The following is a 24,044-nucleotide window of genomic DNA, read 5'->3' as shown; positions in this document are numbered from 1 at the left end:
TGCACTATATTAGTATGGCACTATATCTCTCCCCACAGTATTGTGAAAGGTTTCCTCTATTAGATTTATTATTTTTTTAAGCATAGTTGTAAATCAAAACTGGTAAAATTAAGTGGCAACTTAAGAGTACAGTGCTTGTACTACACATGAATTCCATGAAAAGTGTAATTACTAGAAAATGTTAAGGCTTCCATTCATTGCATTTTGTTCTATGACATTTTCCATTATAGTTTTCACTTTAAATGTATTACATTATATTACCTAAAAATATTAATATAGCTTAACAGTCACTTTATTTAAAGTCATTTAAATAACTGGCTTCATGTGCATGTGCACAGGAAATACGTATGCCAAAACAATTCACAAAGTGATTTTTCACCCTCCTTCTCCAAAAGAAACATGAAGAAATTTGATACCATACAAATTATGATGATTCATGTGAAATAGTTTGAGTAGTTTGAATACCCCCAGATCCCTGTAGTAATACATATTGATCCTAGTCACATGTCATGTAATTTTCCCCTTGACAGCAGGTGGCAATGCCCAACTATAAATGGAGAAAATAAAGACGAAGCAGCATTTCATTACTACATTCTTTCTCACACCTCAGAAAGGGAGAAAGATAATCAGGTTTCCACTGGGACCACACCATAAGACAGCAGCCTTCTATACAGAAAAAGCTGAGGGGTAAACTGCCAACATAATAGCCAGGGGATTACCAATAGACTTCAAACAGGAGTCATCTTGGGAGGATGTATAAGAAAGCATTAAAATTTGCAGAAGTAGTGGGAGAGGAGAGGAAACAGAAAGAAAAGTAGTCACAGTGTGGTTTGACATGGACAGGTGTTGCCCTAGCAACATAATGACCTTTGCCCAAGCCAGGGAGAGCAGCCTCCCCATAAGACAGTGAGCTGCTTCTACTCCAGCTAGTGCAGTAACAGTAAAGGGTGGAAAAAGTAGCTACCCATATTGTGGGTATACATATGACCTTGCCAGGGGGCTTTCTTACTGGTGTGTGGACTAGTAGACTGCATAAAGACACAAAAGTCAGAGCAACCGCATCTCCCACAGCAGGCATGTGTAAACAAGAGAATTCACGTGGCTAGAAGAGAGGATTAGTGCTTGAGATGCTTGAGATCCTCTCCTGAGGGAAAGGACTATGTGTGTATGTAACAGTGCAAATGTGTGCTTGTGGAATGGGCAGAGGACACAATTAGATAAATCCTTGCAATTTGATCTAAGAGGCTGTTTAAATATCTGTAGACATTCAGTAACAATTTGTAAGTGCCTAGTATTGTATCTGTTGCATTGATGTTGATCTTGAAAATATAGTTCAATTAACTGATTAATCTGCAGTTAAATTACCTGCCTGACAGTTAATTACCTGCCTGACAGTTAATTTTCTCATTAATAGATCAATAAAATTTTTTGATCCTTATTCATTCCAAACTACACAAGTTGAGGAGTTTCTCCCTGTGAGAGAATCTTCTCTTTGTCATCAACCGGAAGAGTTTCACACAGAAACTGATCAAGAAAGGAAAAGTACTCATGCCTACCTGCAGGTGAATGTAATCATAAAGCAGGAACGCACTTGCATTCAGATGAACATACTGCTGCTCACGCTGCTCTTGCTTTCCTGCACTATACACTCTTCACAAACTATATGCCACTTCCACATATGTGATGAGAGTTCAGCTGGAATAAAGAGTGGAAAAAATGATAATTATTGACTATCAAGCTTTCTAGAGATCTACATTTAATATATTACCACACCAGCAGCATTTAACACGTTGATGTGTTGGTAATCACATGTCAAAAAACAAAACAATGTTTAAGCTGCGAAAACAGTCCAGGATTTGCTGGCTCAAACCAGAGCTTAACATGAAACTACGGATGAAATTCCAAATTATAGCTCATCTGCTCCAGTACTTGGAAGTCAGAAAACTAACGGTCTGCAAAAGAACAACATGGAGTCCATCAGCTCCATAAGTGAACACACTGTAGGAGGAAACAAGCCACCTGTGAACATTCCCTGAGCCAGCCGTGCCGGCCCCAGCAATGACACAGCCGTACTGTAAGGCCAGGCTACGTACCTCGTGTGCCTGGTCCACCACAAATGTCAAACTGCGTGGCCACGGACAGGATAAAAACGCAAGAAACTTCCGCAGCAGCTTTGCACACTTCAGCGTGGCTCTAAACCAGGCGGCAAGACCCTGCTGTCACAGCCACGAAGGCATTCCCATGGCCATTTTTGTTAACAGTGAGCGACCTACTGAGAATCGCTTTCACTCTATGATCAAAACAAACACAAAACCCACAAGAACTTCAATGAAACCTGCTTGTAAAACCCTCCACGGCCCAGGGCTGAACCTCCGTCCAGAAAAATTTGTTTGGACCAACCTGCACGGCGCTGGGAAGGGAGGGAGCTGTCCCCGAGGGGGACGGTGACTTTAGGGAGCTGCAGGCAGGCCGCCAGCAGAGGCCCGAACGCCGCTGCAGCAGCAGGAGCCCCCCGAGAGCCGGCGCCGCCGGGCCGGCCCCCTCGCCTCCCGCCCGGCCCCCGGCTACCCCTCAGAGCGCCCGCCCGCCGCCGGCCCGCGGGGACGCGGTCACTTGCGCTGAAGGACGCGCTTCAGAGCCATACGTACGCAGGCGCCAATCTGACTCCCGAGGCAAAGCGCCGGCGGCACCCTGCGCTCCGCAACGGCCCGCGCAGCGCCGCGCCGGTCCGGGGCGGCAGCGAGGAGGCGGCCGGGGCGGGCCGGGCCGGGCGGGGTGAGGCGAGCCGGGTCCCGCAGGGGCAGGCGGTGGGGCGCCCCGAGGCTGCCGCCGGGAGAGCGACGGAAGCTCCCGGCAGCCCCCGCGCTGCCCGTCATGGCGGCGGAGGTGAGGCCGCCCGCGCTCCCGCGGCTCGACCCCCGCCACCGCCCGGTGCCCGCAGCGGCGCAGGAAGGAGGAGGACGGAGGGGGCGCGACGGCCCGGGCCCGGCGGGCAGCAGTAGGCGCCGCGGTGGGAGGGACGCGCCTCGGCCCACGGCAGCGCTTTCGGGGCCGTGCCCGTAGGTGTGGGGCCTGTGAGGCGGAGGGGGTGGGAGAGGCCCCGCCGCAGCCGCCTGGCCCCTCAGGCTCGCCCGTCGCCCCCGGCTGCCACGCCCCAGGCTCCCCCCCACGGGGACGCGTGGCCGTGCGCCTCCTGCTAGGGAGAACGCGTGTGTGTGCGACCCCCGGCTGCGGAGGGGGCTCTGCGTTGCCTTGTGCTGGTGGTCGTGGGAGAGGGATCATCCCGGTCGTGTCCAGCCGCTGAAATGTTGCGGGGTGGTGGTGGTGTTTGCTGCTTTTTAAAGACACCGGTGCTGTTTTCCAAACAATGTATTTATATGTATTTTTCTTCTTCTAGGTATCTTTTGAGAACCCATTTGATCCAATATGGCTTTGATTAGCCGAAAGAGTTTCCAGTTTTATTCATCCAGCACACCAGCAAGCAGGTCCATTTTGATAACCCTAAGCAAAAGGTTGAGCTTTATCAGTGGGCAGCGAAAGCCCCAGAGCTGTAGCTCTGTAGCCATGAGGACACTGTGTTTCAAAGACAAATCTCAGTATATGCTTTGTAGAAAAAATCACGTACAACTGTGGCTACAGTCTCTCAATGAAACTGTGTGTCTTTGTGGGGACACTGGGAGCTGTACTAAATCTAATAATGTGTGGATGGATGAACAACTATTTTTCAAGAAGTTGAACAGCCTTTGTACATCAAAAGAGATTTTTGACTTCCTTAGCTCTCTGGAAGTCATGTCTGATACTATGGCATCAGGAGCCCTGCAGAGAATTTCTGAAGTTGAGGTGGATCACAATGGTCTGAAAAACCCTGAAGGAGTGTTAGACAACAAAGTTTTCAGGGCATTATGCTTCCAGTTTGAATTAGAATCCTCAAAACTGTCAAACACGGGGCTGCTGAATGCATTGCAAGCTTTGATAAAACTACGTATAGATCCGCAGAGTACACTGATGGCAAGGTTGCTTTCAGAGGGTGAGGAACGGCTTGGTAAAGGACAGTTGACTGTTAAAAATCTATGTGCTCTTGGAGAGAGTTTGCTGGAGTTGGAGGGCCCAAGTTGTGTGACGCTGCAACAAATCATGAACCACATCCAAGAAAAAGACATTGAGAAGTGGAGCCCTAGGGAAATTGTGATGGTTTATAAGATGCTGCAGGTGATTGTTAGGGAAGGGAAACAATACCAAGACTTGCTAAACAGACTGAACAGTGCCACTTTAACCACAGTTTCCCAGCTAAGCCCAGAGTCCACAAGCATAATACTGAATTCACTGGTCGTTCTTCATCAGACTCGGGCAGTTCCCTTAGTCACAGCACTGTGTAAACATTCGGTGAAGCATATTCCGTATTTCACAGATGATGAACTGGTAAATGTACTGGAAGCCTTCCTATACTTCGGACACGGTGAACAAATTTTCACAGAGGCACTGGAAACACATGTTCCCAAGTCCATCTTTACCTTGCATCCTCAAACAGTCAGTAAAGTCATGCAGTATTGCTGCCGAAAGATGATCCTTTCTAAGCCCATCTTTGATGCAGTCGCAGAAAGTTTCATTGCTGATGCTGACAGATTTACCACTGACCAGATTGCTTGGTACATTATACCATTTGGGACTCTTAACTATCAGCCTCCAAGTGCTTCTTCCCTGTTTAGGAAGCTTGAAACCATACTGCATACTCACCTTAATCGCTTTCAGCCTCACACCTTGGTGAACCTGCTGCACTCATGTGTCCTTATTCAGCGTTATCCAGTAAATTTTCTGCCAAAAATATTTAGTCCCTATTTTCTGCAACAGCTTCAAGGTAAGGAGCAGTGTTTCTCTTGTGATGTTCCACATTTTGTTCTGTTATGTGGCGTGTCTTTTGTCAAGTGCCCATTCCTTACCATTTTCATCTGTCACATCAACAGTGACCTGATGAAGGTGACTGGAGAATAGCGATCAGGAGGCCAAAGACTGTTGCCTAATTGTCACAGTTGCAGTTATCTTTCAGTTTAATCATTTAGAGGAGTTTGAAAATAGTCTAAATAACCTTATAAACTTTGGTCAAGGTTAGTACAAGTTCTAGAGAGAAGTGGGTTTAGAGAGGTGTAGCATTGGGATAAAAGAAATTTAAATTACAATTATTTATAAGAACATGTTACAATTATATACACAGCATCTCTAAATCTCAGGCAGTACAAAATGTGTTTTTCAAATACTGTTTTGCCTTATGATTCAATTAAGGAATCCCTTACAGGCAATGGACTAGTACTTTATTCCTTACTTTCCACTAGCCTGTGACAGGTCCGGCGGTTGGTGGGGGTAAGGTAGAACCATGTATGGCCTTGTGCTGTCCTCTTGACTTTTCTGTTCTTTCAGGATAAGGACTGTTTTGTTATATTCTTGCATCCAACTTGGTTGTATTTCTCTTTCATATTGTATTATGATCAGCTTGTGAAAGCTGAAAAGGCTAAATGGATAAAGCTAAAAAAAATAACTTGCAGTGCATAATTGTTGGCTTAATTAAAATAGAAGCAAGATCTGAACCAGTAAAACTTAACAGCATCATAAATGTGAGCAGTTAAGGATAGGCTGGTATGGTTTTTTTAATTATCTAGGTAAAATTGTAAATTGAATTCTAAGGCACACATATGTTTTAACAAAGCATGAAGACTGGCGCTTCATCGTGGCTTTTAAATTACTTCTAATCTAGAATCTGTTATGGTTATGTGATGCTTCTTTCCACTGGCATCCTGTCTGCCAACTGCACTCTTCTGGTGGAGGCTTCCTGTGCCCATCTTTGTTCCCTGCCCTGAGCTCCTTTCCCTGCTACCTCTGAGCAAGCACTACAGTCCCATCCTTGGCCTTGTACCAAAATGAGGAAAATGTAACAAAATGTAACAAAATCTACCTCATGTTTTATCCCATCTTAGGAGATCTCAGAGTCTGCTCACCCACTGCTTCTAAGACTGTCTTGTTTGCAAGGGCTGCCTCCACCTAATTGTTTTTTTAACCCAGACTAGTAAACTTTTAGAACATCCTCCATGTGATAGCCTATCCTTAGCTCTAACTATTGCATAATCCAGCATTTTATGGACACGAATGTATTATAAACAACACAGTTGTAAGCTACAGATTTTAAGTAATTCTGTATTAGCTGGTAAAGGATATCTAGCAGCATTATAGAGATATGTAAGCTATGCCAGAAAGATGAGTGACTTTCTCAAGATCTCAGCTAAGATTGCTCTGTTAATAAAACTGTATATAAGATCAAATTTTCAAAGTGATTAGAAACTTAGGTCATTCAATTTTTAGCCGTTCAGCATGAAATACCTTAAGGGCTTGATTTTTAGGAAGCAGACATCACTCATGTCCTAAAAACCAGAATGTCTTTTAAAGTTCTCACAGCACCCGGTTACTGTGGATACGTTCTTTTAAATCAATAAAGGCATTCCACTAGAGTGGTCAAATTTCAGAACAGGAACTTGAAAAGATGGACCTGCACGATCAGCACTTTACACTACATTCTATAATAATACTTTGCGTATAACATGAAAGATACTTCAAGTGTACACTTGTAGACAAATCTCCAGAAATTAGTCCGTTTTAATCCACTACTTTTCAGGTTAAAAACCCCCCAAAACCAACACCCCAAACCTGAGCAAAACAATGAGATCCTGGGATTATAACTTGGGGAGAAGGGGTTGTGGGAATAAGGGTATGGGATGTTTTTCCAAGACCTCAACTCAAACACATTCCTTCCTGTAGAACGTCCTGCATCTCTCAGAACTCTTTTTTTTTTTTTCTTTTTTTTTTTTTTGGGTGCGTTTGTGTGTGAAAGAATATGACAGTCTTAACTAAGATCTTGCTACTTGTATGGAGTTTTTTGTTGCTATTTCTATAAATCATTTCCTCATTTTAATAACTATGTTATTTCACAACTGATTTTTCTGTTAATTCAACGATGATCAAAAATGATAATGATCAAATTGCTTCCCTGTGTGTTAAACTGAACAGCTTTTCCTAACATCTGCATGATGGTTTGTGTAAAGATACTTTGTTGAAGGTGCACCTGAAAACCTGAATATTGTTGTTTCAGCTCAGCCACCTGGTTTGGACAGAATTGTTATGTCCCAGCTAACCCAGCTTTTTCTGACTGTTACCCTGGAGTGCCCATTTTATGAGGTATGGTACATATGAAAATAGAACTAATGTTAACAAGAGGTGATAAGGTCATTAGGGCAGTGCAGATAATTAGTTCAGGACAGTCTTCCCCATAAAAACATTGGAATTGGATGGAACAGCTTCCCGCCCCTCCCCCCCCAATAAAAACATGAAGCATTGCTACTTGTTTGCTTGACTTGATATATTTGTATGTTTGATGGAACTGAATAGCTCCAAGATCAAGTGCTTTTTGTGTATTTCCAAGTACTTTTCCAACAGCTGTTCTGGTTTTTATGTTTCATTTGTGGAGTCTTGGAGCACAAAAGAGATCAGGCGCTTTGATGTTGGCCCCTGAATGTAGAGGAATGGGAGCAGTTGTGCATTTCTCATGAACGTTATGTTCAAGGCGATAGCATGGAAGCTTGCTGATGTTGTTCTGGTGGTTGTTTTGGGTTTGGTTTGGTTTGGTTTTGTAAGTTTCCAGCAGATCAGACCTCAGACTGTAAGTTTCTCAATAAACATGGCTTTGAAATGCACAGAATACATTTTGCTACATTAATGTGAGGTAATTACGAACATGTTATCTCCCTTTTTCTTTTGTTTGATTTGTTTTTCTGTCATTACGTAGGGTCCCAAACTCCTTCCAAAGTATCAAGTAAAGGCCTTTCCCGTGCCTCACAGTTCTCTGGATGTTCACCTTCTGAGAAGGGTGAAGACTGGATTACTTTATTTGCTGAAAAAAAGAATATATTTTGCATCAGAGGTATCAACATCATATTTCTATACAGTTGGTAAGTAACATTTCTTTAGATTAATAATGAAAAATGTGCTTATGCTGTCAGAACTTTAGGCTCTGTTGTGTTCCAGAAATAAAAAAGTGGTTGATTTTATTCCCTTTGTGGGCCTTCTACATTGTGCAAATAGAGAAAAAGTAAACTGGAATACAAAACTCTGTAGGTCTGCAATGAGGAGATGTCATAGGAACTTTTAAGTAAATGCATTTTGAAAATCAGGAAGAACAGGGAGGGAAAAGAACTGCAGTATTACTTGGAATTTACACAGCCAGTTTGCACTGAAAATAGCTACTAACTTTTATGTTCTGTATTTTTACTATCAGCTCCTCTTTTACTTATCCTACCAACAATTTGTATAATGTAAATCAAAATGAGGCAATACCACTTGCCTGATCTCTGCTTTGGTGGTGAGTAGAGAAAGGGAGAGCTGGAAGGCTGTCAGCCCTCTCTCTGCCCTGCTCAGCTGGCCTCTCTCCCCTTAGCAAGAACTACTGATTATATGTGGTCACTGGGGGTTTGTGGACTGAAAGAGTAAAACAGTGTTTCATGTGCCAGCAAAGGAAACAGGGAAGGTAATGATGGAGAAAGATGTGTGTCCAGTAGGAGTGCATGATCAACAAGGTGTTGAGGGAAGGGTCTCTTGGACTCCATGGACATTGGAGAGATTTAAAAAAAAATAGGAAATGAGTGATGATTCCAGAATTATTCTGCATTTTAGCTTCCACATGGGGTTGAAGTTGGCAGGGTTTAGGTCCAAATCTCTACATGAAAATCGGCATAATCTATAAAATTAGGGAGTTAGTGAGAAAAAATAAGGGTGTAGCAGGGGTGGCATTGAGAGAGATAGATATCCCCTCCTTAAACCCTCAAAGTTCAGAGGTCTTGCCAGCCCAGCAAAGTGCCATTTAACTATGTTATGGGTTTTAGTGGACTTGGAATACTGTTTTGCTGTTAGCATTATGAAAGGCTGAAGTGTTATTTATCATCACTCATTTATTAAATAGCCTATACACATGTTTACAAGCATCTGTGATTCAGAAAAAAGTATTGTGATAGTATTTTACTTATTTTGTAAAACAATGAACTGTAAGAGGATGAGAATTACAGTAAACTTTTTAATATGAATTGAGTTTTAATGTCAGTTCTCTTTTCATTTATATTAGATATTGAGATTAAATTAGATGAAGAAGGTTTTGTATTGCCTGCTGCCCAATGTGAAGAGGTACACAGACGGTAAGTGATGAAAAGAAACCGCTGGTAAAATGTTGGTTAGCATTGATAAAGAACATCCAGGGTGAAACTGATGACACTTAAGCTAATTGGCATTTTGCCATTGACCTCAAAAAAGTTCAGGTTTCACATTGAAACCACTGGCAAAAGGAAAAAGTTGGCAAAATTTGAGATCTCTACTTTTTCATCGTTGTTTTGCCCCCTGACTATGCAGTGTCAGACAATTAGTCTCTCTATCCAGTGACAGTCAGGATCAAAGTGATCCTGATTTGGCTTATAGTAATGTATTTTGATCTTCTGTAATTCATTTTCAAACTAAAACCAAATTAATTCTAATTGAGCACGTCTGCATAGATTTAAGACAGTTTAAGCTGGTTTGAGTTCACAGATTTACTTCTGTAAGGAATCCTGTGTAATGAGGATATTTGCTACAGATGCTGGTTTTTATTGAAAAAGGCATAGGTGTTTAAAGAATGTGTTAACAATTACTTCGAGAAACCTTGGATACAAAGTTAAGCAACCTGCCTGCACAGTACTTGCAATGGCCCTTCTATGGATAAAGCAAAAGTCTTTGAAAAGGTTACATTTTCTCCAGTTTAACCTTCACAAGACTAATACAGGTTCTTTAAAAAATCCCTTGCTTAAATGTTTAAGAATGGGCTTTGATTTTTTTTAAATTGTAGCTGTTGTGTAAATAAGGTCACAATATATTTAACATACTGAAAATATAAGCAGGTTTTTTTACAGTGGATGTACAAATTTTGGTTTAAGTTGATGTGATATTTATCACCAAGGAGAAAAAAATATAGTTCTAATCCATGATGCTGCCATCCATATGTACAGGTTTAACTTAAACTTACCTTTAACTGGAACTCTGACAGGATTAACAGGTACACTAATAAGTTTAATTTAGCTGCTGAAATGTTTTCAAGCTGAGACATGTATTTGTATGTTTTTTACTAGAAGAATTCAAAATAGCTTACCAATAGTAGCATTAAAAATGTCAAGCTCTCATTAACTTGTATAGTAATTTTTGTTCAGAGCATATAAATAAGCTTTACAGATCAATTTCACTAAGCTTCAGGCTTTTCCCCTCTCACCCTTTAAACTGAGTGATTTAAATTGACCTGAACTAGGTAACTTCCATCATCTAATTCTGAGAGGTACTGGGGACTAAGATGGGAGGTATTGTCTCATGTTTCTTAAGAACTGCAGTAGCTGTGGGGGTTAAAATAACTGATTTATTTTTTTTAATATATACTACACTTGTGCTTCATTTTAGAATTGCCCTCTGTGTTGATGGTCAAAATAGATTTTGCGTTAATAGCCACAATCTGTTGGGAAAAGAAGCTATTAAACAGAGACATCTTCAGTTACTTGGTTATGAAGTTGTACAGGTAAAGTCCAAAGACAGAGGTTTGCTTTTGCTCTGGCTAACAAAACAAGTGAAAAATGAATATTTTATAATGCTTAAAACTATAGTTGCAATTACTTCCCAAGGCAGATGTACTCTTGTCCTTTCTGTGTTATGTTCTCTCTGTCTAGCTTTTGCCTTTCTGAGGGTGTTACAGAAATTCCTTTTTCTTCCTTGGATGTGTATTCTGCCTGTGTTTTCCACCAAATAGTGGCTGCTTGAAAGAGTACTTCTCTGCAGTGATTAAGGTCCAAATCTTGACTTAAAGGAAAATGTCTAAGAGTTCAGTAGAATTGGGATTTTTAATTAAATACTTTTTCAAAAAGGTCTGAATTCAAAGTTTAAAAAGAGTAGTTAAAAAACCAGAACTGCTTTATATTATAAATAACATTTTCACACCAGAGTATATCCTTTATTTTACCTGTTGAATTAATAGGGCTATTTTTATCTTTAAACATACTTTGGACCAAACCAGTTACTTTTAGATTTTTGCCATTTTCATATATAATCACTTACCACATAAGCCTAATTCCGTTATGTTTAACCTAGTTTAACCTATAATGGATATGACTCTTTGTTTTACAGTAATCTCTATTCAGATGATTTACAGATCAATTATATGCTTAGAATTAAATGTTTAATTTCAAAATGGACAAATCTTTGATGTGTAGTTTTACTTCTGCTTAATGAACATCAACCTTACCCAGTTGTTTATTAACATGTAAGTTCAGCAATCTTTGTTTTGTTTCCAGATTCCATTTTTTGAGATAGAGAGTCTACAGAATTCCAAGAAAATGGCAGAATACCTACACAAAAAAATCTTTCCTCATAACACGGACTCAGCTGCTGACACTGAAGAATAATATTAAATGACAGGTTGGCCTCCTGTACTATAAAATGTGAATACTGTGCTTGGAAAAACAATTCAATTCTGTTTTCTAAATAACACCACCTAAGATCATTTGACCTTCCGAATGTGAGACCTTCCAATATTTGGAACAATTGACATGTAAAGAGTAATAAAGAGCAACATATTTTCTTAAGTTTTGTGTTGGTATTTACTATAAGTTAACAGATGTAAGTGCCAGACAGTCAATGCTGCATTTCCTTTGTATTTTCACTGGTTCTAACTCACAACTGCAAATGGACAGGTGTGACTATTCAAGGATACTGGCTGGTCTGAATGTACAGAATGTGCCATGCTACCTACCAATCAGGGCTTCTCTTGACAGTATAAGAAGAAATTGTCCAATTTACTTGTAGCTGTTCATGTAGCAAACTAAACTTTACAGTAGTTGCATAAGCAGTATTGGCTTATTGCTCATACTTAACAGTGCTATTCAATAAACAGCAATGCCTTACAGAAAATGAGAGATTTTTTATTAAAAAGATTTGCTTTACTTTGTAGAAGAACAGCTGCCACAGGGTAGTGGACTTGCACAGCTATCTGTGTGGGAGCCACCTGATGTTTGGGTATGTGCTATATGTAATTTTGTGTTTGGAGGCAGTTTTAGGTAAAGTGTCTAAATGTATGCACTCTAGAGCTCCTTCAGTTTACTGCCTGTTGTTGAAGCCTAAACTGAAACTCATTACGCTCTAAAGTGCATAGGACATAGTTCTTCTGACATCTTTTTTTATGTATGGGTATAAATTCTGGCAGAAGGGTAGAACTGAGAACTGAAACCAGTAACCACTTCAGCTAGAACAGGTGACCCTAACTTGGGTCAGCGTGTTGCTTTACAAATGGACAAAAGGAAAATAACATAGCCTTAATTCCAATCACATAATGTATACTTGATGAATGGGCATGTAACACACATTTTCACGTTAGCTTGTGCTTCCTGTCCTGTGTGGAATTATTATTTATGAGTAGAAAAGCAGAATTCCCAGCATCACCTAGTTTGATTTTAACTGTTATGATTTGATTAAAAAAAAAGGTGAAACTTTACATCCTTGAAGTCGGTATATTTCACCAGTGGATACAAAGCATGGCTATTTTTTCTCCTCCAAGGCTACTGTTAATAATTTGTAAGTTGCAGATGTCTGTCAATTGTCCCAGCAATCCCTGGAGATTTTTGGATACAAAATCCAGATCCAAAATATTATTTACATTGCACCATACCATGCATTCTGTTAGTGTTAATTTGTTGCATGTGTGAAAACCCTTACTCACAGTAATATGGCACTGTACTCACTGACAGGTGAGGGAGCACCAAGAGGTAATGAGGTACTTTCCAACAGTGTAACAGGAAGCTTACAACACATAGGTAACCTAACAGTTGTCATCCTGGCAAAAGAGACGTTGAAGGACGACTGAAATGTCTTTGCAGACATATATAAGGAACTTCTCCCTGATAGAAGAAATCCTCAAGGTATTCTTTTGAAAGTGAGCACTGAAGGAAAAAGTCAACCACTCAGACCTGAATGAGAAACAAGTGGGAGGACCAACCTGTGAAAAGCCTTCAAAGTGAGGAGGGATGAGAAAGGACTGAAAGAGAAGGGGGGCGACATAAGCAAAGAAATGAGATAGGAAAACTTATACTGGTGTTTTGATGATTTATGACGCTCCGCGGTGCAAGTGAGCTGGTGATGCCTGTTTCTCACACAGGCCAGAAGGTGGTGGTGTTCTCAAACAAATCTGATTTCCAGTAGTTTTTCAAACGCTAAACGTAGTAAGACTAGAAAGAAGTAATTTGTACTGACTGTCCCAAACTAAAAATAACCTGCCTAGAATATGGCCATATTCTACCTCATTCTTCGCTGGTATACATTTAATACTGGTTTTTAAAAAAGCATTCTGGTATTGTTAGAAAACATCATCTCCTTCGTGCTTTGTTCTTCCTGTGATTACTTAAATGCTTAATTCTTTAATGCTGTTGGATTTGTTTAACAAAGTATTTATTATTGAAATGGAATGTAGCAGTTACTGCCTTCTTGTCCCTAGCTCATTCAATACAGAGGAACTGGCAGGTCATGAATAATGAAAGTAACAAACACCTCTCAGAATTGTGCTCTGCTTCTCACATCAGGCCAAACAAGTGCTATTGATTGCACTTGTGCTATTCCTTATCCAGGCCCCAGATTAAGAAGTTCTTTGGTTTTATTATTTTTTATGAGGAGACTCACTGTGTTCACAAGTGATACAGGTTCTCTATTTGTAAGTACCTGACAGAACTCCAGTGTCAGACAATGCTGTGGACTTCCAGTCCTTGCTCTGGTATGTTCAGTCTGGCTGCTGTTCCTTTTTGAACAATACTGCCTGTGATTTAAACAACAAGATCAATGGCTCTTGAGAATCAAACTGGTGCATACCCTGCAGGAGGTATTCCTTCTCCTGCAATGACCTTAAAACTTTAGTACTGGATTCAGTCAGAATACAAGGCACTAAATGTTTAAGCAGGTTTAGACAATTACTCTAAACAGGCTTTTTAAATGACTACTGCTCAAATCCTTTTTTTTCCCATTCTTTCTACCAAACTATTTAGTGCTTGTTCTGCTAGTATTACTTTTTTGTTGTTGTTTACTTTTTTCAGCATTGGATAGAGAACTAAAGATTCCTGTGACACTCTTGAACAGATTAATCCCTCAGACACCATTTGTATAGTGAAAGTTAGATAAATGGATGTCTGCAATCAGCTAAGCCCAGATTTTGTCTATTTAAATGCTAAGTCCTCAGAAGTTCCCTTTAACTTGACTTCCACTTGAAGTCTACTGAAACTGCTAAAGCTCTTCTGGAAGTCAGATAATTTCTTTTCTTCCCATTTATGGGTAAGCCCATCCATTTTGGAAAATCTAGGTTGAAACCCTGTTGCAGCCATTGTGCAGATAAAATGACACCTTGCAATTCTGTAGTAACACTGTAAGGATTAAGAAGTCAATGACCACTGATACCTTGAGGAGCAGACTTGCTTAAATGTTAAGTCTGTGAATAATTACGTACAAGCTCTGCCTGAAGTTGCACAGAGACAGCTGTTGACCCAACAGGTTTCACTTCCAATGTTGCTGCATAAAATGTTCAGCTCCTGCTGATGCTGCTCTTTGTAAGATTTTTACAAGACTGTACGGAGAAGACATGCATTTGAATCAGCATGAGGAAAAGTACAGCTGCTATTTCATCCTATTTTTAATCCAAATCATTCTCATTAACTAAAATGTAAAGGAAAAAGCACCACATTGCTTTTTGATGCAAAGTGTCTTTTTTTCCACATAAATGTTTCTGGCAATGACAGATACAAGAGATTTAGCATGGATCCAGGCTTGGAGGAGGTTTCTCCAATAAGCAGGTGATGCCATTTTTCCTGTAGAATTCTGCCTGCACATGATTAATCCTTGTGTGATCTCTGATTGGCTGCTCTATGGGCTTATTTATGCGTCTCCCATGCTCTGAAGATGACAAAACAGCAACAGGTCTTGCCATTTCCTGTGAAAATATAAAAGTCTCCTTGTAAAAAAATCAGAGTGAATACTTGGCAGTTTTCTATTGCTAAATGTGCTGTGGCCAGGGGCAAAATAACAAGACAACTGTATAGCCTCTGCTATACGGGTGTATATTTATTTAGCAGTGATCTACACTCTCACTGTTCCATCCCTGACCTAGCTTTTTATGTATATTAATAAATCATGAATGTATAACTAGATGACAGGGAGATAATGTATGGTGGTGTGCCATGAGTTACTGTGGACTGATAATTTTTTACACACACATACACACGAACACAATTACTATATATATAATTATGGGCAAACTAAATGCTGTTACGGCAAAGTGACACAGATTTTATTTTCATTCTTATTTTTCTTGTGCACTGACTTGCATGATTCATTTGAAAAATAGGATAGATCTGATTTGTTTCCCCTGTTACAGGAACACCTACCCTGCTTGCACAGTTCAGTGAAAGCACCACATGGAAAAAATCAAAGCCTAAAGGAAACCCTGAGCAACCACTAGTCCATGCAAGGTTTCCCTGAAGTACATAAAGCATATACTACTGTATTTTTTTTGTACAGTGAAAGGTTTTACTAAAAATGCTTGTTGCTGTAAGATTACAGAAATGACTGCTCTGCAATGATAGGAAATGGTCTTTGTGAAAAGTAACCCAACCAAGAAAAGACTATTTTAAGCTTGTTCTTGGTAAACTGCACTTTAAGTGACTGTGCAATCAATCTGCAATCTGCAGTTCCTTCCTGTGCTACAGCAATGTGCAGCTCTGCACTCAGAAGGGAAAGACAGGATATTTTTTTCTTTCCCTAGCCAAAAGTCTGAGATGTATTAGGCCGTGGACACAACACTACAATTCAAGTACCAACAAATGATTCTTTGCTACAACAGACACAAGTCTGAGCCATATCACCATTTATGACAGCACCCATGAAGCTCATGAGCCCCTGTGTTTCCTGCAAGGATGCAGGTGGGAGCACAGATCGAGGGTTCTCATAGCAGGGCAGTCAGCTGAGAGACATTCCAGACTCATGGGCAGAACTAGACCTGACATTCTTGGGGAGATGCTGTAAACCCTTTATAAAAACAAACAAACAAATAAACAAAACCCAACAGAAAAATCCATACCAAAACACCCATTCGTCCCCCAAGATTCTCCCCAACCCTTCCTGCCTACCTTGCTCCACTCCATTAAAAGCTATTCAGTACACCAACTTTTAACCCCACGAGAACAAAAAACAAGTCAAGAGGAGTGGCAGGCAAAAAATAAGACCATTCCCTCCCCTACCCCAGTTGTGGTTAAATGTTGAAAAAGGAGAAATGACAGTCTTTGTACCATCAAGAAAGACTGCTAGCAATACAGGGTTTACAATGATAATGATGGGCAGCAGTATGAAATTCCAATAGTTTATGTTCCCTTTAAATAATTAAGATTCAGTTTTCAGCATCCTTGGTAGCACAGTGCTGACTGTGCACAGTGGCATTTCATCTTTATGGGTTCAGCATTCAGCAGATTTCAGATTTTCCAACAGTTGGCTAGGAAGCATCCCACTACACGCCTTCGCAGCATGTAATTCTAGCACTACTAACACTTGAAATCAGCAATGGCAGCCTTGTGCAAACACTCCGCTGCTATTGCTGTGCGATGTGTAGCTAAACCAGTACCGGTGACTGTAGTCTTGGATTCCCTGGGTACACCCAGGCTCTCTGCAGGAAATGAAGGGCTTACTTGTAGTCGGGGTTTTTTTTGACTTCAAGGAAAGCAGTGTACTGTGGTGGATTCAGCCTGTCTGCTTTCATTGTTGTACTAGAAAGATGTCAATTGTGGCCTTTTTATTTATTATGTTTTATAACATAGTTATTATTACGTAAAGTCTGTGAGGGCCACTGAGGTAATTAAAGAGCATGAGTTGAGTATGTAACCTGCACTTAGTTATGGGTAAGTCCGGTGTTAGGTGTCATCACGTGCAGGAGGATCGCGTTATAACATTTAACAGCTGTGGGATTCATGTGTCTCCATGCTAATTAAAGCACTGGATTAAGGGACATCTGTTCAGGCAGAGTCCCTTGCATGCACTGCCCAGCAGAGCTGCTATGAATTCTGGCCCATCCATAATTGTTTTAGGAAGCAAACTGGCAGGAAAGTGAGTTTTTGTTGACACAAGAGCTCAGTAAAAAAACTTAACTCTGCATTGATAAACCGTTTCTACACAAATTTCCCAGCTGGAGATTGGACTTGGTATTTGGGGAGGGGAATTGGCTTTGTTTTGGACTCATTTTTAATTGGAGTAGTCATTTACATAGCTTTTAGCCTTATGGAGATCTGCAGCTGAGTTAGTAGACTTGAGCAGGTGATTGGTAATGGGCACTCCTGGGAGTCCCTTGGGAGCACCTAATACTGCCTACGCTCTGACGGAGCTGAATGGCTATGCACTTGCACTGAAATGTCTGGTGTACAGAGCTGCTAGTGAGACTAATTACACGCAGTGGCCTTTGTTTTATTACACCATGATTACAATAATTTTAACTTTTGTCTCTCTCTTCCTTCTTCCATCTTTATCATATAGAATCAACAGTACAGGCAGCCATTCCTAGCCTACCCATCTCTTTACATCCCATGAACCAATTGGGATTATGGGGCCATTAACACACAGGCTTCATTTGTTTTTTGTAGGCTCTGTGTGTGTGTGTACAAATATAAGTATATACATACACACTTGTGTATGTATGTGTATTATTCAGATGCTGCGTGGAAAAATACATACGTATATATACGTACATATATTACAGTATTTCTGTTTTCAAGGCAGCTTTTTGAAAACATGGTTGTATCCTCCCTTAGCTATCAGGCTGCACACCAAACCCACATTCTGCTGGCCTTGAATGCTCTGCCCAGTGTTTTCCAGGCATGTCCATGGTCTTCTGATTGACCCCTCCTTTGCACTAGCTCCCTATGAACTTCCTTCCTGTAGGGCAACCTGGTTTAAGTCTGCGTAACAAACTAACCAGCTTCAGTGATTTGGGCTCTCTCAGCAGTGCTGGCACAGGGAGGGTGGATGCCAGAGGACAATGTTTTGAGTTGCAGCCCCTGAATCCAAACCTCTCGGGGAGATTTTTCAAGTATCAGAGAAATACTGCAGGACTACCCGAACTGGAGGGACACAGACAATTCAGAAGTCACTCTCAGTGACCCTGAAGCTTTGTAACAGAGGGTTTGCCTTGCTGTGTGTCTCTTTCCCCATGATTTAACTTGCATATAGCTTGTCACCTGGAAATCTACAGGATGCCAAAGAGCAGGAGCTAATTTAGATGTCTTCACTGGCTAATGCCTTCACCTAAACCTCGAAGCTGAAGACAATGTCCTCCTTCTGATTCCTTTGCTACCATATAGGCTGCATATAGGGCAAAACAATGCCTATAGCTTCCAGCCATGTCAAAAATTACAAAGATAATTACGAATTTATCAAAGGGTTACCTCCTCATTAATGTTAAGACCATGACTCTTCGCATGTTGTCTGTCGCACCGGTGAAGATTTTTGTTGTAGCCCTCTGGTCTTTTAAAAATGGCATCATATGTGGAAACATCTCCTGTCTTGAGAAAAGGGGGGGAAATGGTTAATTCACAGTATTGCTTAACTTCACAGGTTACAGAATATCTGTAGTCAAATCAATACTTAAACAGTGCACATACAGCATTAGATGATGACAATTGTAATACTACTGAGCTACCATTGGCAAGTTTGGGTCACTGCTTTGGAACAGTCTGCAATAAAAATTACCTAATGACAGGTGGTATCTTTTTTTAAGTCTGTTCAGCTCTGAAATTTCCCTTGTGGCCATTTACCTCATTTTTTCCCTGTAATCTGTTGTAACTTTAGGAAATTTAACTGCTTTATTTGTTTTAACTTTCTGAACTTCTTTCATCTTTTTGTCAAATGATCTGGCACTGTAACGTAAAAGGAACGCAGGCATTTTCAAGATTCATTTGTTATGAAAAAGACAAAGGTATCCTGCAGTGGAATCACTAATTGATTTTTGATTAAAGCAGAACTGAGAAGAGTTCAGAAACAGGTAATCCTGTGATCCAGTAGTATGCATGTATCTGTCACATATGAAAATACAGCACACCCCAAGTCATAATTTTATAGTATTTATGATACCTGTTGACATAATTGCATCCAAATAAGCAACATTAAAGATAAGCAACATTAAGGATCTGATCTGCTAACAAATGCATTTTTTAAATCCAATCAAGAAGTTCTCATCAATGGAGTCAAAGGAATTTCAAAACCAAAAAGTTTTTAAGGAAACAAAAGCAAAATACCCTGTTGAAGTAGGCTGTCTGTTGTTAGTTAATGAACTTTATTAAAAGGTCTATATTCTGGTAAATATGTCAATCAATCACTGGTTTTGTGCAGGGCTGACTACAAATTTGAAAAATTGTGCATTTTGTTGGGCTTTTTTTTACCTCTAATTTTACAGTGTGCCAAATTTAGCCTTTGAAAAACTCCTGTATCTTGAGTCTTACAATTTACAATGCTATCCTCCAAAAATAGTCAAGTCAGGGCAGGTCATGAAGGCTATAATGGTTCCATTGAAAGGAAACCATAGTTAAGAGTGCTAGTGAGGCACTGCTGTAATCACAGGCTTCATTTGGAAGGGTATCTCCATTGCTTGGTTCTGCCAAGAGGAGAGAGGTGGTTTGGTATTTAACCTATCCATCCCATCATTTCTCAGAAAACATCAAGCCCCAGAGAATTATTTCAGGCATGTTCAAGAGCATCCTGCATCTAATTTGTCACTATTATTATTATTATTGTTATTATTATTATTATTACTACTACTACTATTACTATTGTTCTGTGTTTTCTTGCTTCTCCTTTCCTCCTCACACTACCAGTTTCATTCAGAATTTTAGAGGGCATCTGATTTGTGCTAACCACTGGGAATGTTATTTGCTCCTTTGTTTTTAATCACATGGTATTATTTGTCCATTATTCGTTACCTGTGTAACAGCGGATAAGTCACCCTTTCTGAAACTCACAGATAGGTAGCCAGCCTGTTATGTTAAACATTAGCCCTGTCCCGGATGGTCTGTTTAAGATCTTCTGCCAGATGCGTAGAGGAAACGCTTCTGTGCTCAATACACTGATAAACTTTGGCTGTTGTTTCTCTTTGTTGTCAAATGCTGACTTAGCTGGCCTGGGTGGTGGTGGTGGTGGTGAGCTGTTTCTTAAACCCTTCAGAGCCAGGGGCTCACACAGAGCAGATAATAAATTTGCACTCAGAGTGGGCATCCTCTGTGTACTGCAACTGAAGCTAAGCACTCTACTAAAGCCAAGCACTTTGCAAACATTCATTAACATTCCAGACACACATAAAATAGGTAATAGCTTTCTCCATGCCACAGAAGAAGAAATACTGCACAAACTATCTACAGTAACTGATGTAAAGCAATCAAGGGAGGAACTGTAGGCTAAGGGATTAAAAGGTAGGAATTTCTGGCTTCTGGCCATTTGCTGAGCGCATCCTCATTTTATTTCTCTCTGCTTCAGTCTCTGACACAGAGTTGGTTTTAAGTATTTAAGCTGCAAAAACAAACGAAATTCCTTTTCCTGTATAAATAAAAAATTTCAAATGATCTAATTCCTTAATTGGACAGAAGAATGGGTTGAATCTGCTTCCTCCCCTGTGGCTATGGCCTGTGCTGTGAAGAAACCTATTAAACAGCTGTTACCGCTTTTTGTTTCCATGCCACTGGAGCAGCATTTTCCACAAACCAGGTCACTGGGAATGTGAAAACAGACTTTATATTGTAAGCAAAAACTCTACCATATGTTTGCTAATTCCATGCAAATTGGATAGACTGAGAGCTCCACCAGTCACAAGTGCACCATGCCAGCCCTCTGACCTGCCCTAGCCTTACTCTTGTGCTCTCCCTACCATGTTTTGTTAAGTATGGCACTGACTGTGCCCGCTTGCCTTTGGCTCAGAGCACCTTCCCAAGGTAATGCTGAAATCAACACGCAAGGGTCTGACATTACACGTCTACCTGTCTTTCAGCAGGGTCACCCCGTCAATGCAGGAAATTTGCTGTTCCTTTAATACCCAGTGCTGTACTATGGTCTGTAACCTGCCCACATTCCAGGACTATAGACCTGCAAACTCTCACAAGTCACCAGTCCTCTCGCTGCCCAGTGCTCTGTGTAATCAGCAGCCTATCACTTGGGTGGGGAGGACATTCATGGGGTGTATTTATTGTTATAAGTAAATACACATTGCCTAATATTGATGCATTACATTGATATAACAAACATTTCAGAATTTTTTCATGTTATTTTTTTGGAGGAAAAAATGAGTTAAGTTCAATGTCTCATATGACACTTTTCAGAGAGAAAAAGGTTTGCACCCAGGAAGTGTAGCCCAGCTGAGGCTGAAGGTGTAAGATTGTTTTCATTTCTGGTTTTAAATATGAGGATAGAGAGAATGAGGAAAAAGGGTGATATAATGCAGCAGAGATTGAGGAGTAAGGCACCTTACTAGTCTGCTTGAGTTACCACAAGTTAGTGCAACACCTTCAGAAGCATTCAGTTATCAAGGCATATATTGCTGTTAGTGTTTTGAGTAGCTCTATTTTCTTTATTAAAGCTGAGCATACAGAAAAGTTGTGCAGTGCACACTGAAAACCTTTTGAAAACAAAGCACTTTCTTTTTAAAGGGTTCCCAAGAGTGTGCATTAACAGAAAAATCAAAGGTGCTGCATCCAGCCCTAGTGGCAGATGATGCCTTTCCTAGTGTTCTCCCTAAAGATGTCTCCCATTTTGGTTGGTCTTTAATCCTTGGCAAACCACGTCTCCCTTGCCATCCAGTGGAAGGCATTACCCTCATTTTACATCCAGAAGTAGCAAACACTCATTACACTTCACAAAGGCCTATCCAGATGAAACCTGCTGTTTAGACACAAGATAGCCTTACTCGCCACTAACGTGTGGTGTTTCTGCTGCTCTTTGAGATATTAGTGGGATTTTCTTAGGCATCTGCCAGACCAGGTCCCTCACGACGCCCTTGCACAGAAACAGGGACCACGCACCGCTGCACAGAAACCCAGGGGAAGGCTCGGCCCTGCGGCCCTGCCAGGCCCCGGTTCGCCCCGGCTCGCCGCCTTCCCGCCTCACCTTGGCCGGCCGGTGGAAGTAACTGAGCTCCGCAGGCCCTTCCCGCCTGGCCGGAACGTGGCTGAAGGCGGAGAGGGCAGAGAGGGGAGGCTGCCGCCTCCCTCCTGCCGCGCTACCGGGTGCCTCCTCCGGCCGTCCTGGCCCTCCCGTCACCGGGGCCGCAGCTGGGCCGGGGACCGCCATGCTGCCGCCGTTACCCGGCAACACTCTGCCGCCGCCCGCGGGTGGCCTGCGGCGGGGGCAGGGCCCGGGCGGCGGGGGTATGGGCCCGGGCGGCGGGGGTATGGGCCCGGCAGGGTGTCCCGTAGCGCCGCCAAACGAGCTGCCGGCGCGGGGGGCAGCGGGCCAAGCCCCTCCCGGGCGCGACCCCGAGCCTGAGGCAGCCCGACATGAACCGGCCCCGCGGCGCGGCTGGGCTCTGGTGGTTGCGGCCCCGGCGGAGCCCAGGGCGCTCCGGCAGGGCGGTATTGAACTTACCGGTGTGAGTTCCCGGGTACCCCGCAGTAAGGTTCCGGGCCCAGCCTGGAGCCGCGGACACCCTGCCGCCTCAGCGGGCAGCAAGCCCTGCGGCCCGGCCCGGGGCTCCGGCAGCGCCCCCCGGCCAGCGCCCCCATCACGTACAGATCCTGGGGAGGAAGGCTGGAGCACAGCCCGGCCGAAAAGGAGCTGACTGATGCCGTGGCAGTTTGCAGCAATCCAGAAATCCCCTTTTAAGTGGAGAAGTTGAATAAAACCACACCGAAGCGTGCAGTTTTTGTCAGAACAAGGATCCCCAGTGCTAAGGAACTTGGGGTCTCAGGCCAGCACCTCCTCGCCCACTTGGGCACAGGTTTTAATGGAATTTTTAGTAATTTCTGGCAATGCAGTTGGAAATGCCTCTCACACACAAACACCTGTGTAGGGGACACTGAAAGTAAGCATCTCCTGGGTCCAAATCTCCAACAACAGACTCTAAAACTGCTCTGCCCTAGTAGCGCCTGGCTCCTAGTTTCAATATCTATACCATGGTTATTCTGCTTTTATATGTACACATGATTATGCCCATGCTGCTTCTTACTGTGCTGCCTGGGGGATCTGTGACTGGCTTGGTTTGGTTTACCTGTCTTTTCTGTAACCACAGTTGCAGAACCAATGTGCTGTAGGTACAGCATTGCTATTTATCATTGCTACTGGTATCTTTTGACAGGCACTTTCACAACAGCACTTTTAGGCATCTTGAATTTTACTGAACATCCAAGATTTATTTAAAAATGCTAACATTCAGAGTACCAGAAATCTTCACAACCAATTGTTCTGGGCATCTTGGGCCCAGGCAATAAATCAGGCCTACTGATTTAAAAGTCCCATTCCTACTGTACAGCTACTGCTCTCCCACCAGTAATGCACCAAATAACATAGAGCCTCTTGCTTCTTTGCAAGTGCAGTGTGAAGGCATTTGTACTCTGCAGGCTTGGGTGTGTGTTTTTTTTAATCATTCATGACAATTTCCATCTGCCTATCTAATAACATTCCTCTACCTATTAGGATCCTCTTCTTTCTGTAGCATAGGCCAAATTAGTGCAGCATAAGCGAGCAGTGGAATTGAAAATCCAACAGCCGCCTTACATCAGCTTCCTATGCAGAGACACATTTGCTACTGTGCAAGTGCTTTTTTGTAGTTTAGTCCAAGCACCAAGAGATAGCAAGCCCATTTATAAAAAGTAGCTTAGCTGAAGCTGCAGCTATAAATAGATCTGTGAGAGACCGTTTGCCAGAAATACAAACTAAGCTAGACAAGAGCTCTGAAGTCAGATTTG

At 41.8% G+C, this 24,044-nt stretch overlaps 4 protein-coding genes across 7 annotated transcripts in view; 1 reads left to right on the top strand and 3 right to left on the bottom strand.

Annotated features, from left to right (window-relative positions):
• MTRR (5-methyltetrahydrofolate-homocysteine methyltransferase reductase) overlaps nt 1-2,788 on the bottom strand; it is a 31,406-nt gene extending 28,618 nt beyond the window's left edge. The window contains exons 1-2 of one of the 3 annotated variants that reach the window (XM_055704010.1): nt 2,649-2,788; nt 1,557-1,695 (exon numbers count right to left, since the gene is read on the bottom strand). The gene's annotated coding sequence lies outside the window, so the exon portion shown is untranslated. Of the gene's footprint in view, nt 1-1,556; nt 1,696-2,093; nt 2,255-2,400; nt 2,583-2,648 lie in introns of those variants that run through there. The other 2 variants (XM_055704008.1, XM_055704009.1) reach the window with 2 other exon arrangements.
• Nucleotides 2,572-3,282, bottom strand: LOC129735587 (basic proline-rich protein-like). The gene has a single exon (XM_055704818.1). The coding sequence runs from the start codon at nt 3,280-3,282 to the stop codon at nt 2,572-2,574; it is 711 nt and encodes a 236-aa protein (XP_055560793.1).
• FASTKD3 (FAST kinase domains 3) lies at nt 2,779-11,678 on the top strand. 2 transcript variants are annotated; one of them, XM_055704007.1, is made up of 7 exons: nt 2,779-2,886; nt 3,398-4,855; nt 7,133-7,218; nt 7,826-7,988; nt 9,155-9,224; nt 10,504-10,618; nt 11,388-11,678. In XM_055704007.1, exons 2-7 carry the CDS (start codon nt 3,427-3,429, stop codon nt 11,496-11,498), a joined length of 1,974 nt encoding a protein of 657 aa, XP_055559982.1. In that variant the 5' UTR covers nt 2,779-2,886; nt 3,398-3,426; the 3' UTR covers nt 11,499-11,678. The 2 variants fall into 2 exon arrangements, with proteins under 2 accessions (XP_055559982.1, XP_055559981.1); XM_055704006.1 differs by having other exon boundaries at nt 2,861-2,998.
• Nucleotides 11,679-11,811: 133 nt separating this feature from the next.
• CFAP90 (cilia and flagella associated protein 90) lies at nt 11,812-22,509 on the bottom strand. The gene is made up of 3 exons (XM_055704011.1): nt 22,249-22,509; nt 18,549-18,665; nt 11,812-15,055 (listed from the first exon to the last, which is right to left on the bottom strand). Exons 1-3 carry the CDS (start codon nt 22,429-22,431, stop codon nt 14,876-14,878), a joined length of 480 nt encoding a protein of 159 aa, XP_055559986.1. The 5' UTR covers nt 22,432-22,509; the 3' UTR covers nt 11,812-14,875.
• Between the last annotated feature and the right edge of the window lie 1,535 nt (nt 22,510-24,044).

This window comes from Falco cherrug, chromosome 3 (assembly GCF_023634085.1).
Source record: "Falco cherrug isolate bFalChe1 chromosome 3, bFalChe1.pri, whole genome shotgun sequence".
Taxonomy (NCBI): domain Eukaryota; kingdom Metazoa; phylum Chordata; class Aves; order Falconiformes; family Falconidae; genus Falco; species Falco cherrug.
This window is presented reverse-complemented; position numbering and strand designations above follow the sequence as displayed.

Coding starts and splice junctions, on each gene's coding strand:
- LOC129735587 (XM_055704818.1), bottom strand. CDS start 3,282: ATGATCCCTCTCCCACGACCACCAGCACAAGGCAACGCAGAGCCCCCT.
- FASTKD3 (XM_055704007.1), top strand. CDS start 3,427: ATGGCTTTGATTAGCCGAAAGAGTTTCCAGTTTTATTCATCCAGCACA. Junction 4,856..7,132: donor TTTTCTGCAACAGCTTCAAG/GTAAGGAGCAGT, acceptor TTGTTGTTTCAG/CTCAGCCACCTGGTTTGGAC. Junction 7,219..7,825: donor TGGAGTGCCCATTTTATGAG/GTATGGTACATA, acceptor GTCATTACGTAG/GGTCCCAAACTCCTTCCAAA.
- CFAP90 (XM_055704011.1), bottom strand. CDS start 22,431: ATGGCGGTCCCCGGCCCAGCTGCGGCCCCGGTGACGGGAGGGCCAGGA. Junction 18,666..22,248: donor ACTTCCACCGGCCGGCCAAG/GTGAGGCGGGAA, acceptor CCTTTTCTCAAG/ACAGGAGATGTTTCCACATA. Junction 15,056..18,548: donor GTCTTAACATTAATGAGGAG/GTAACCCTTTGA, acceptor ATATTTTCACAG/GAAATGGCAAGACCTGTTGC.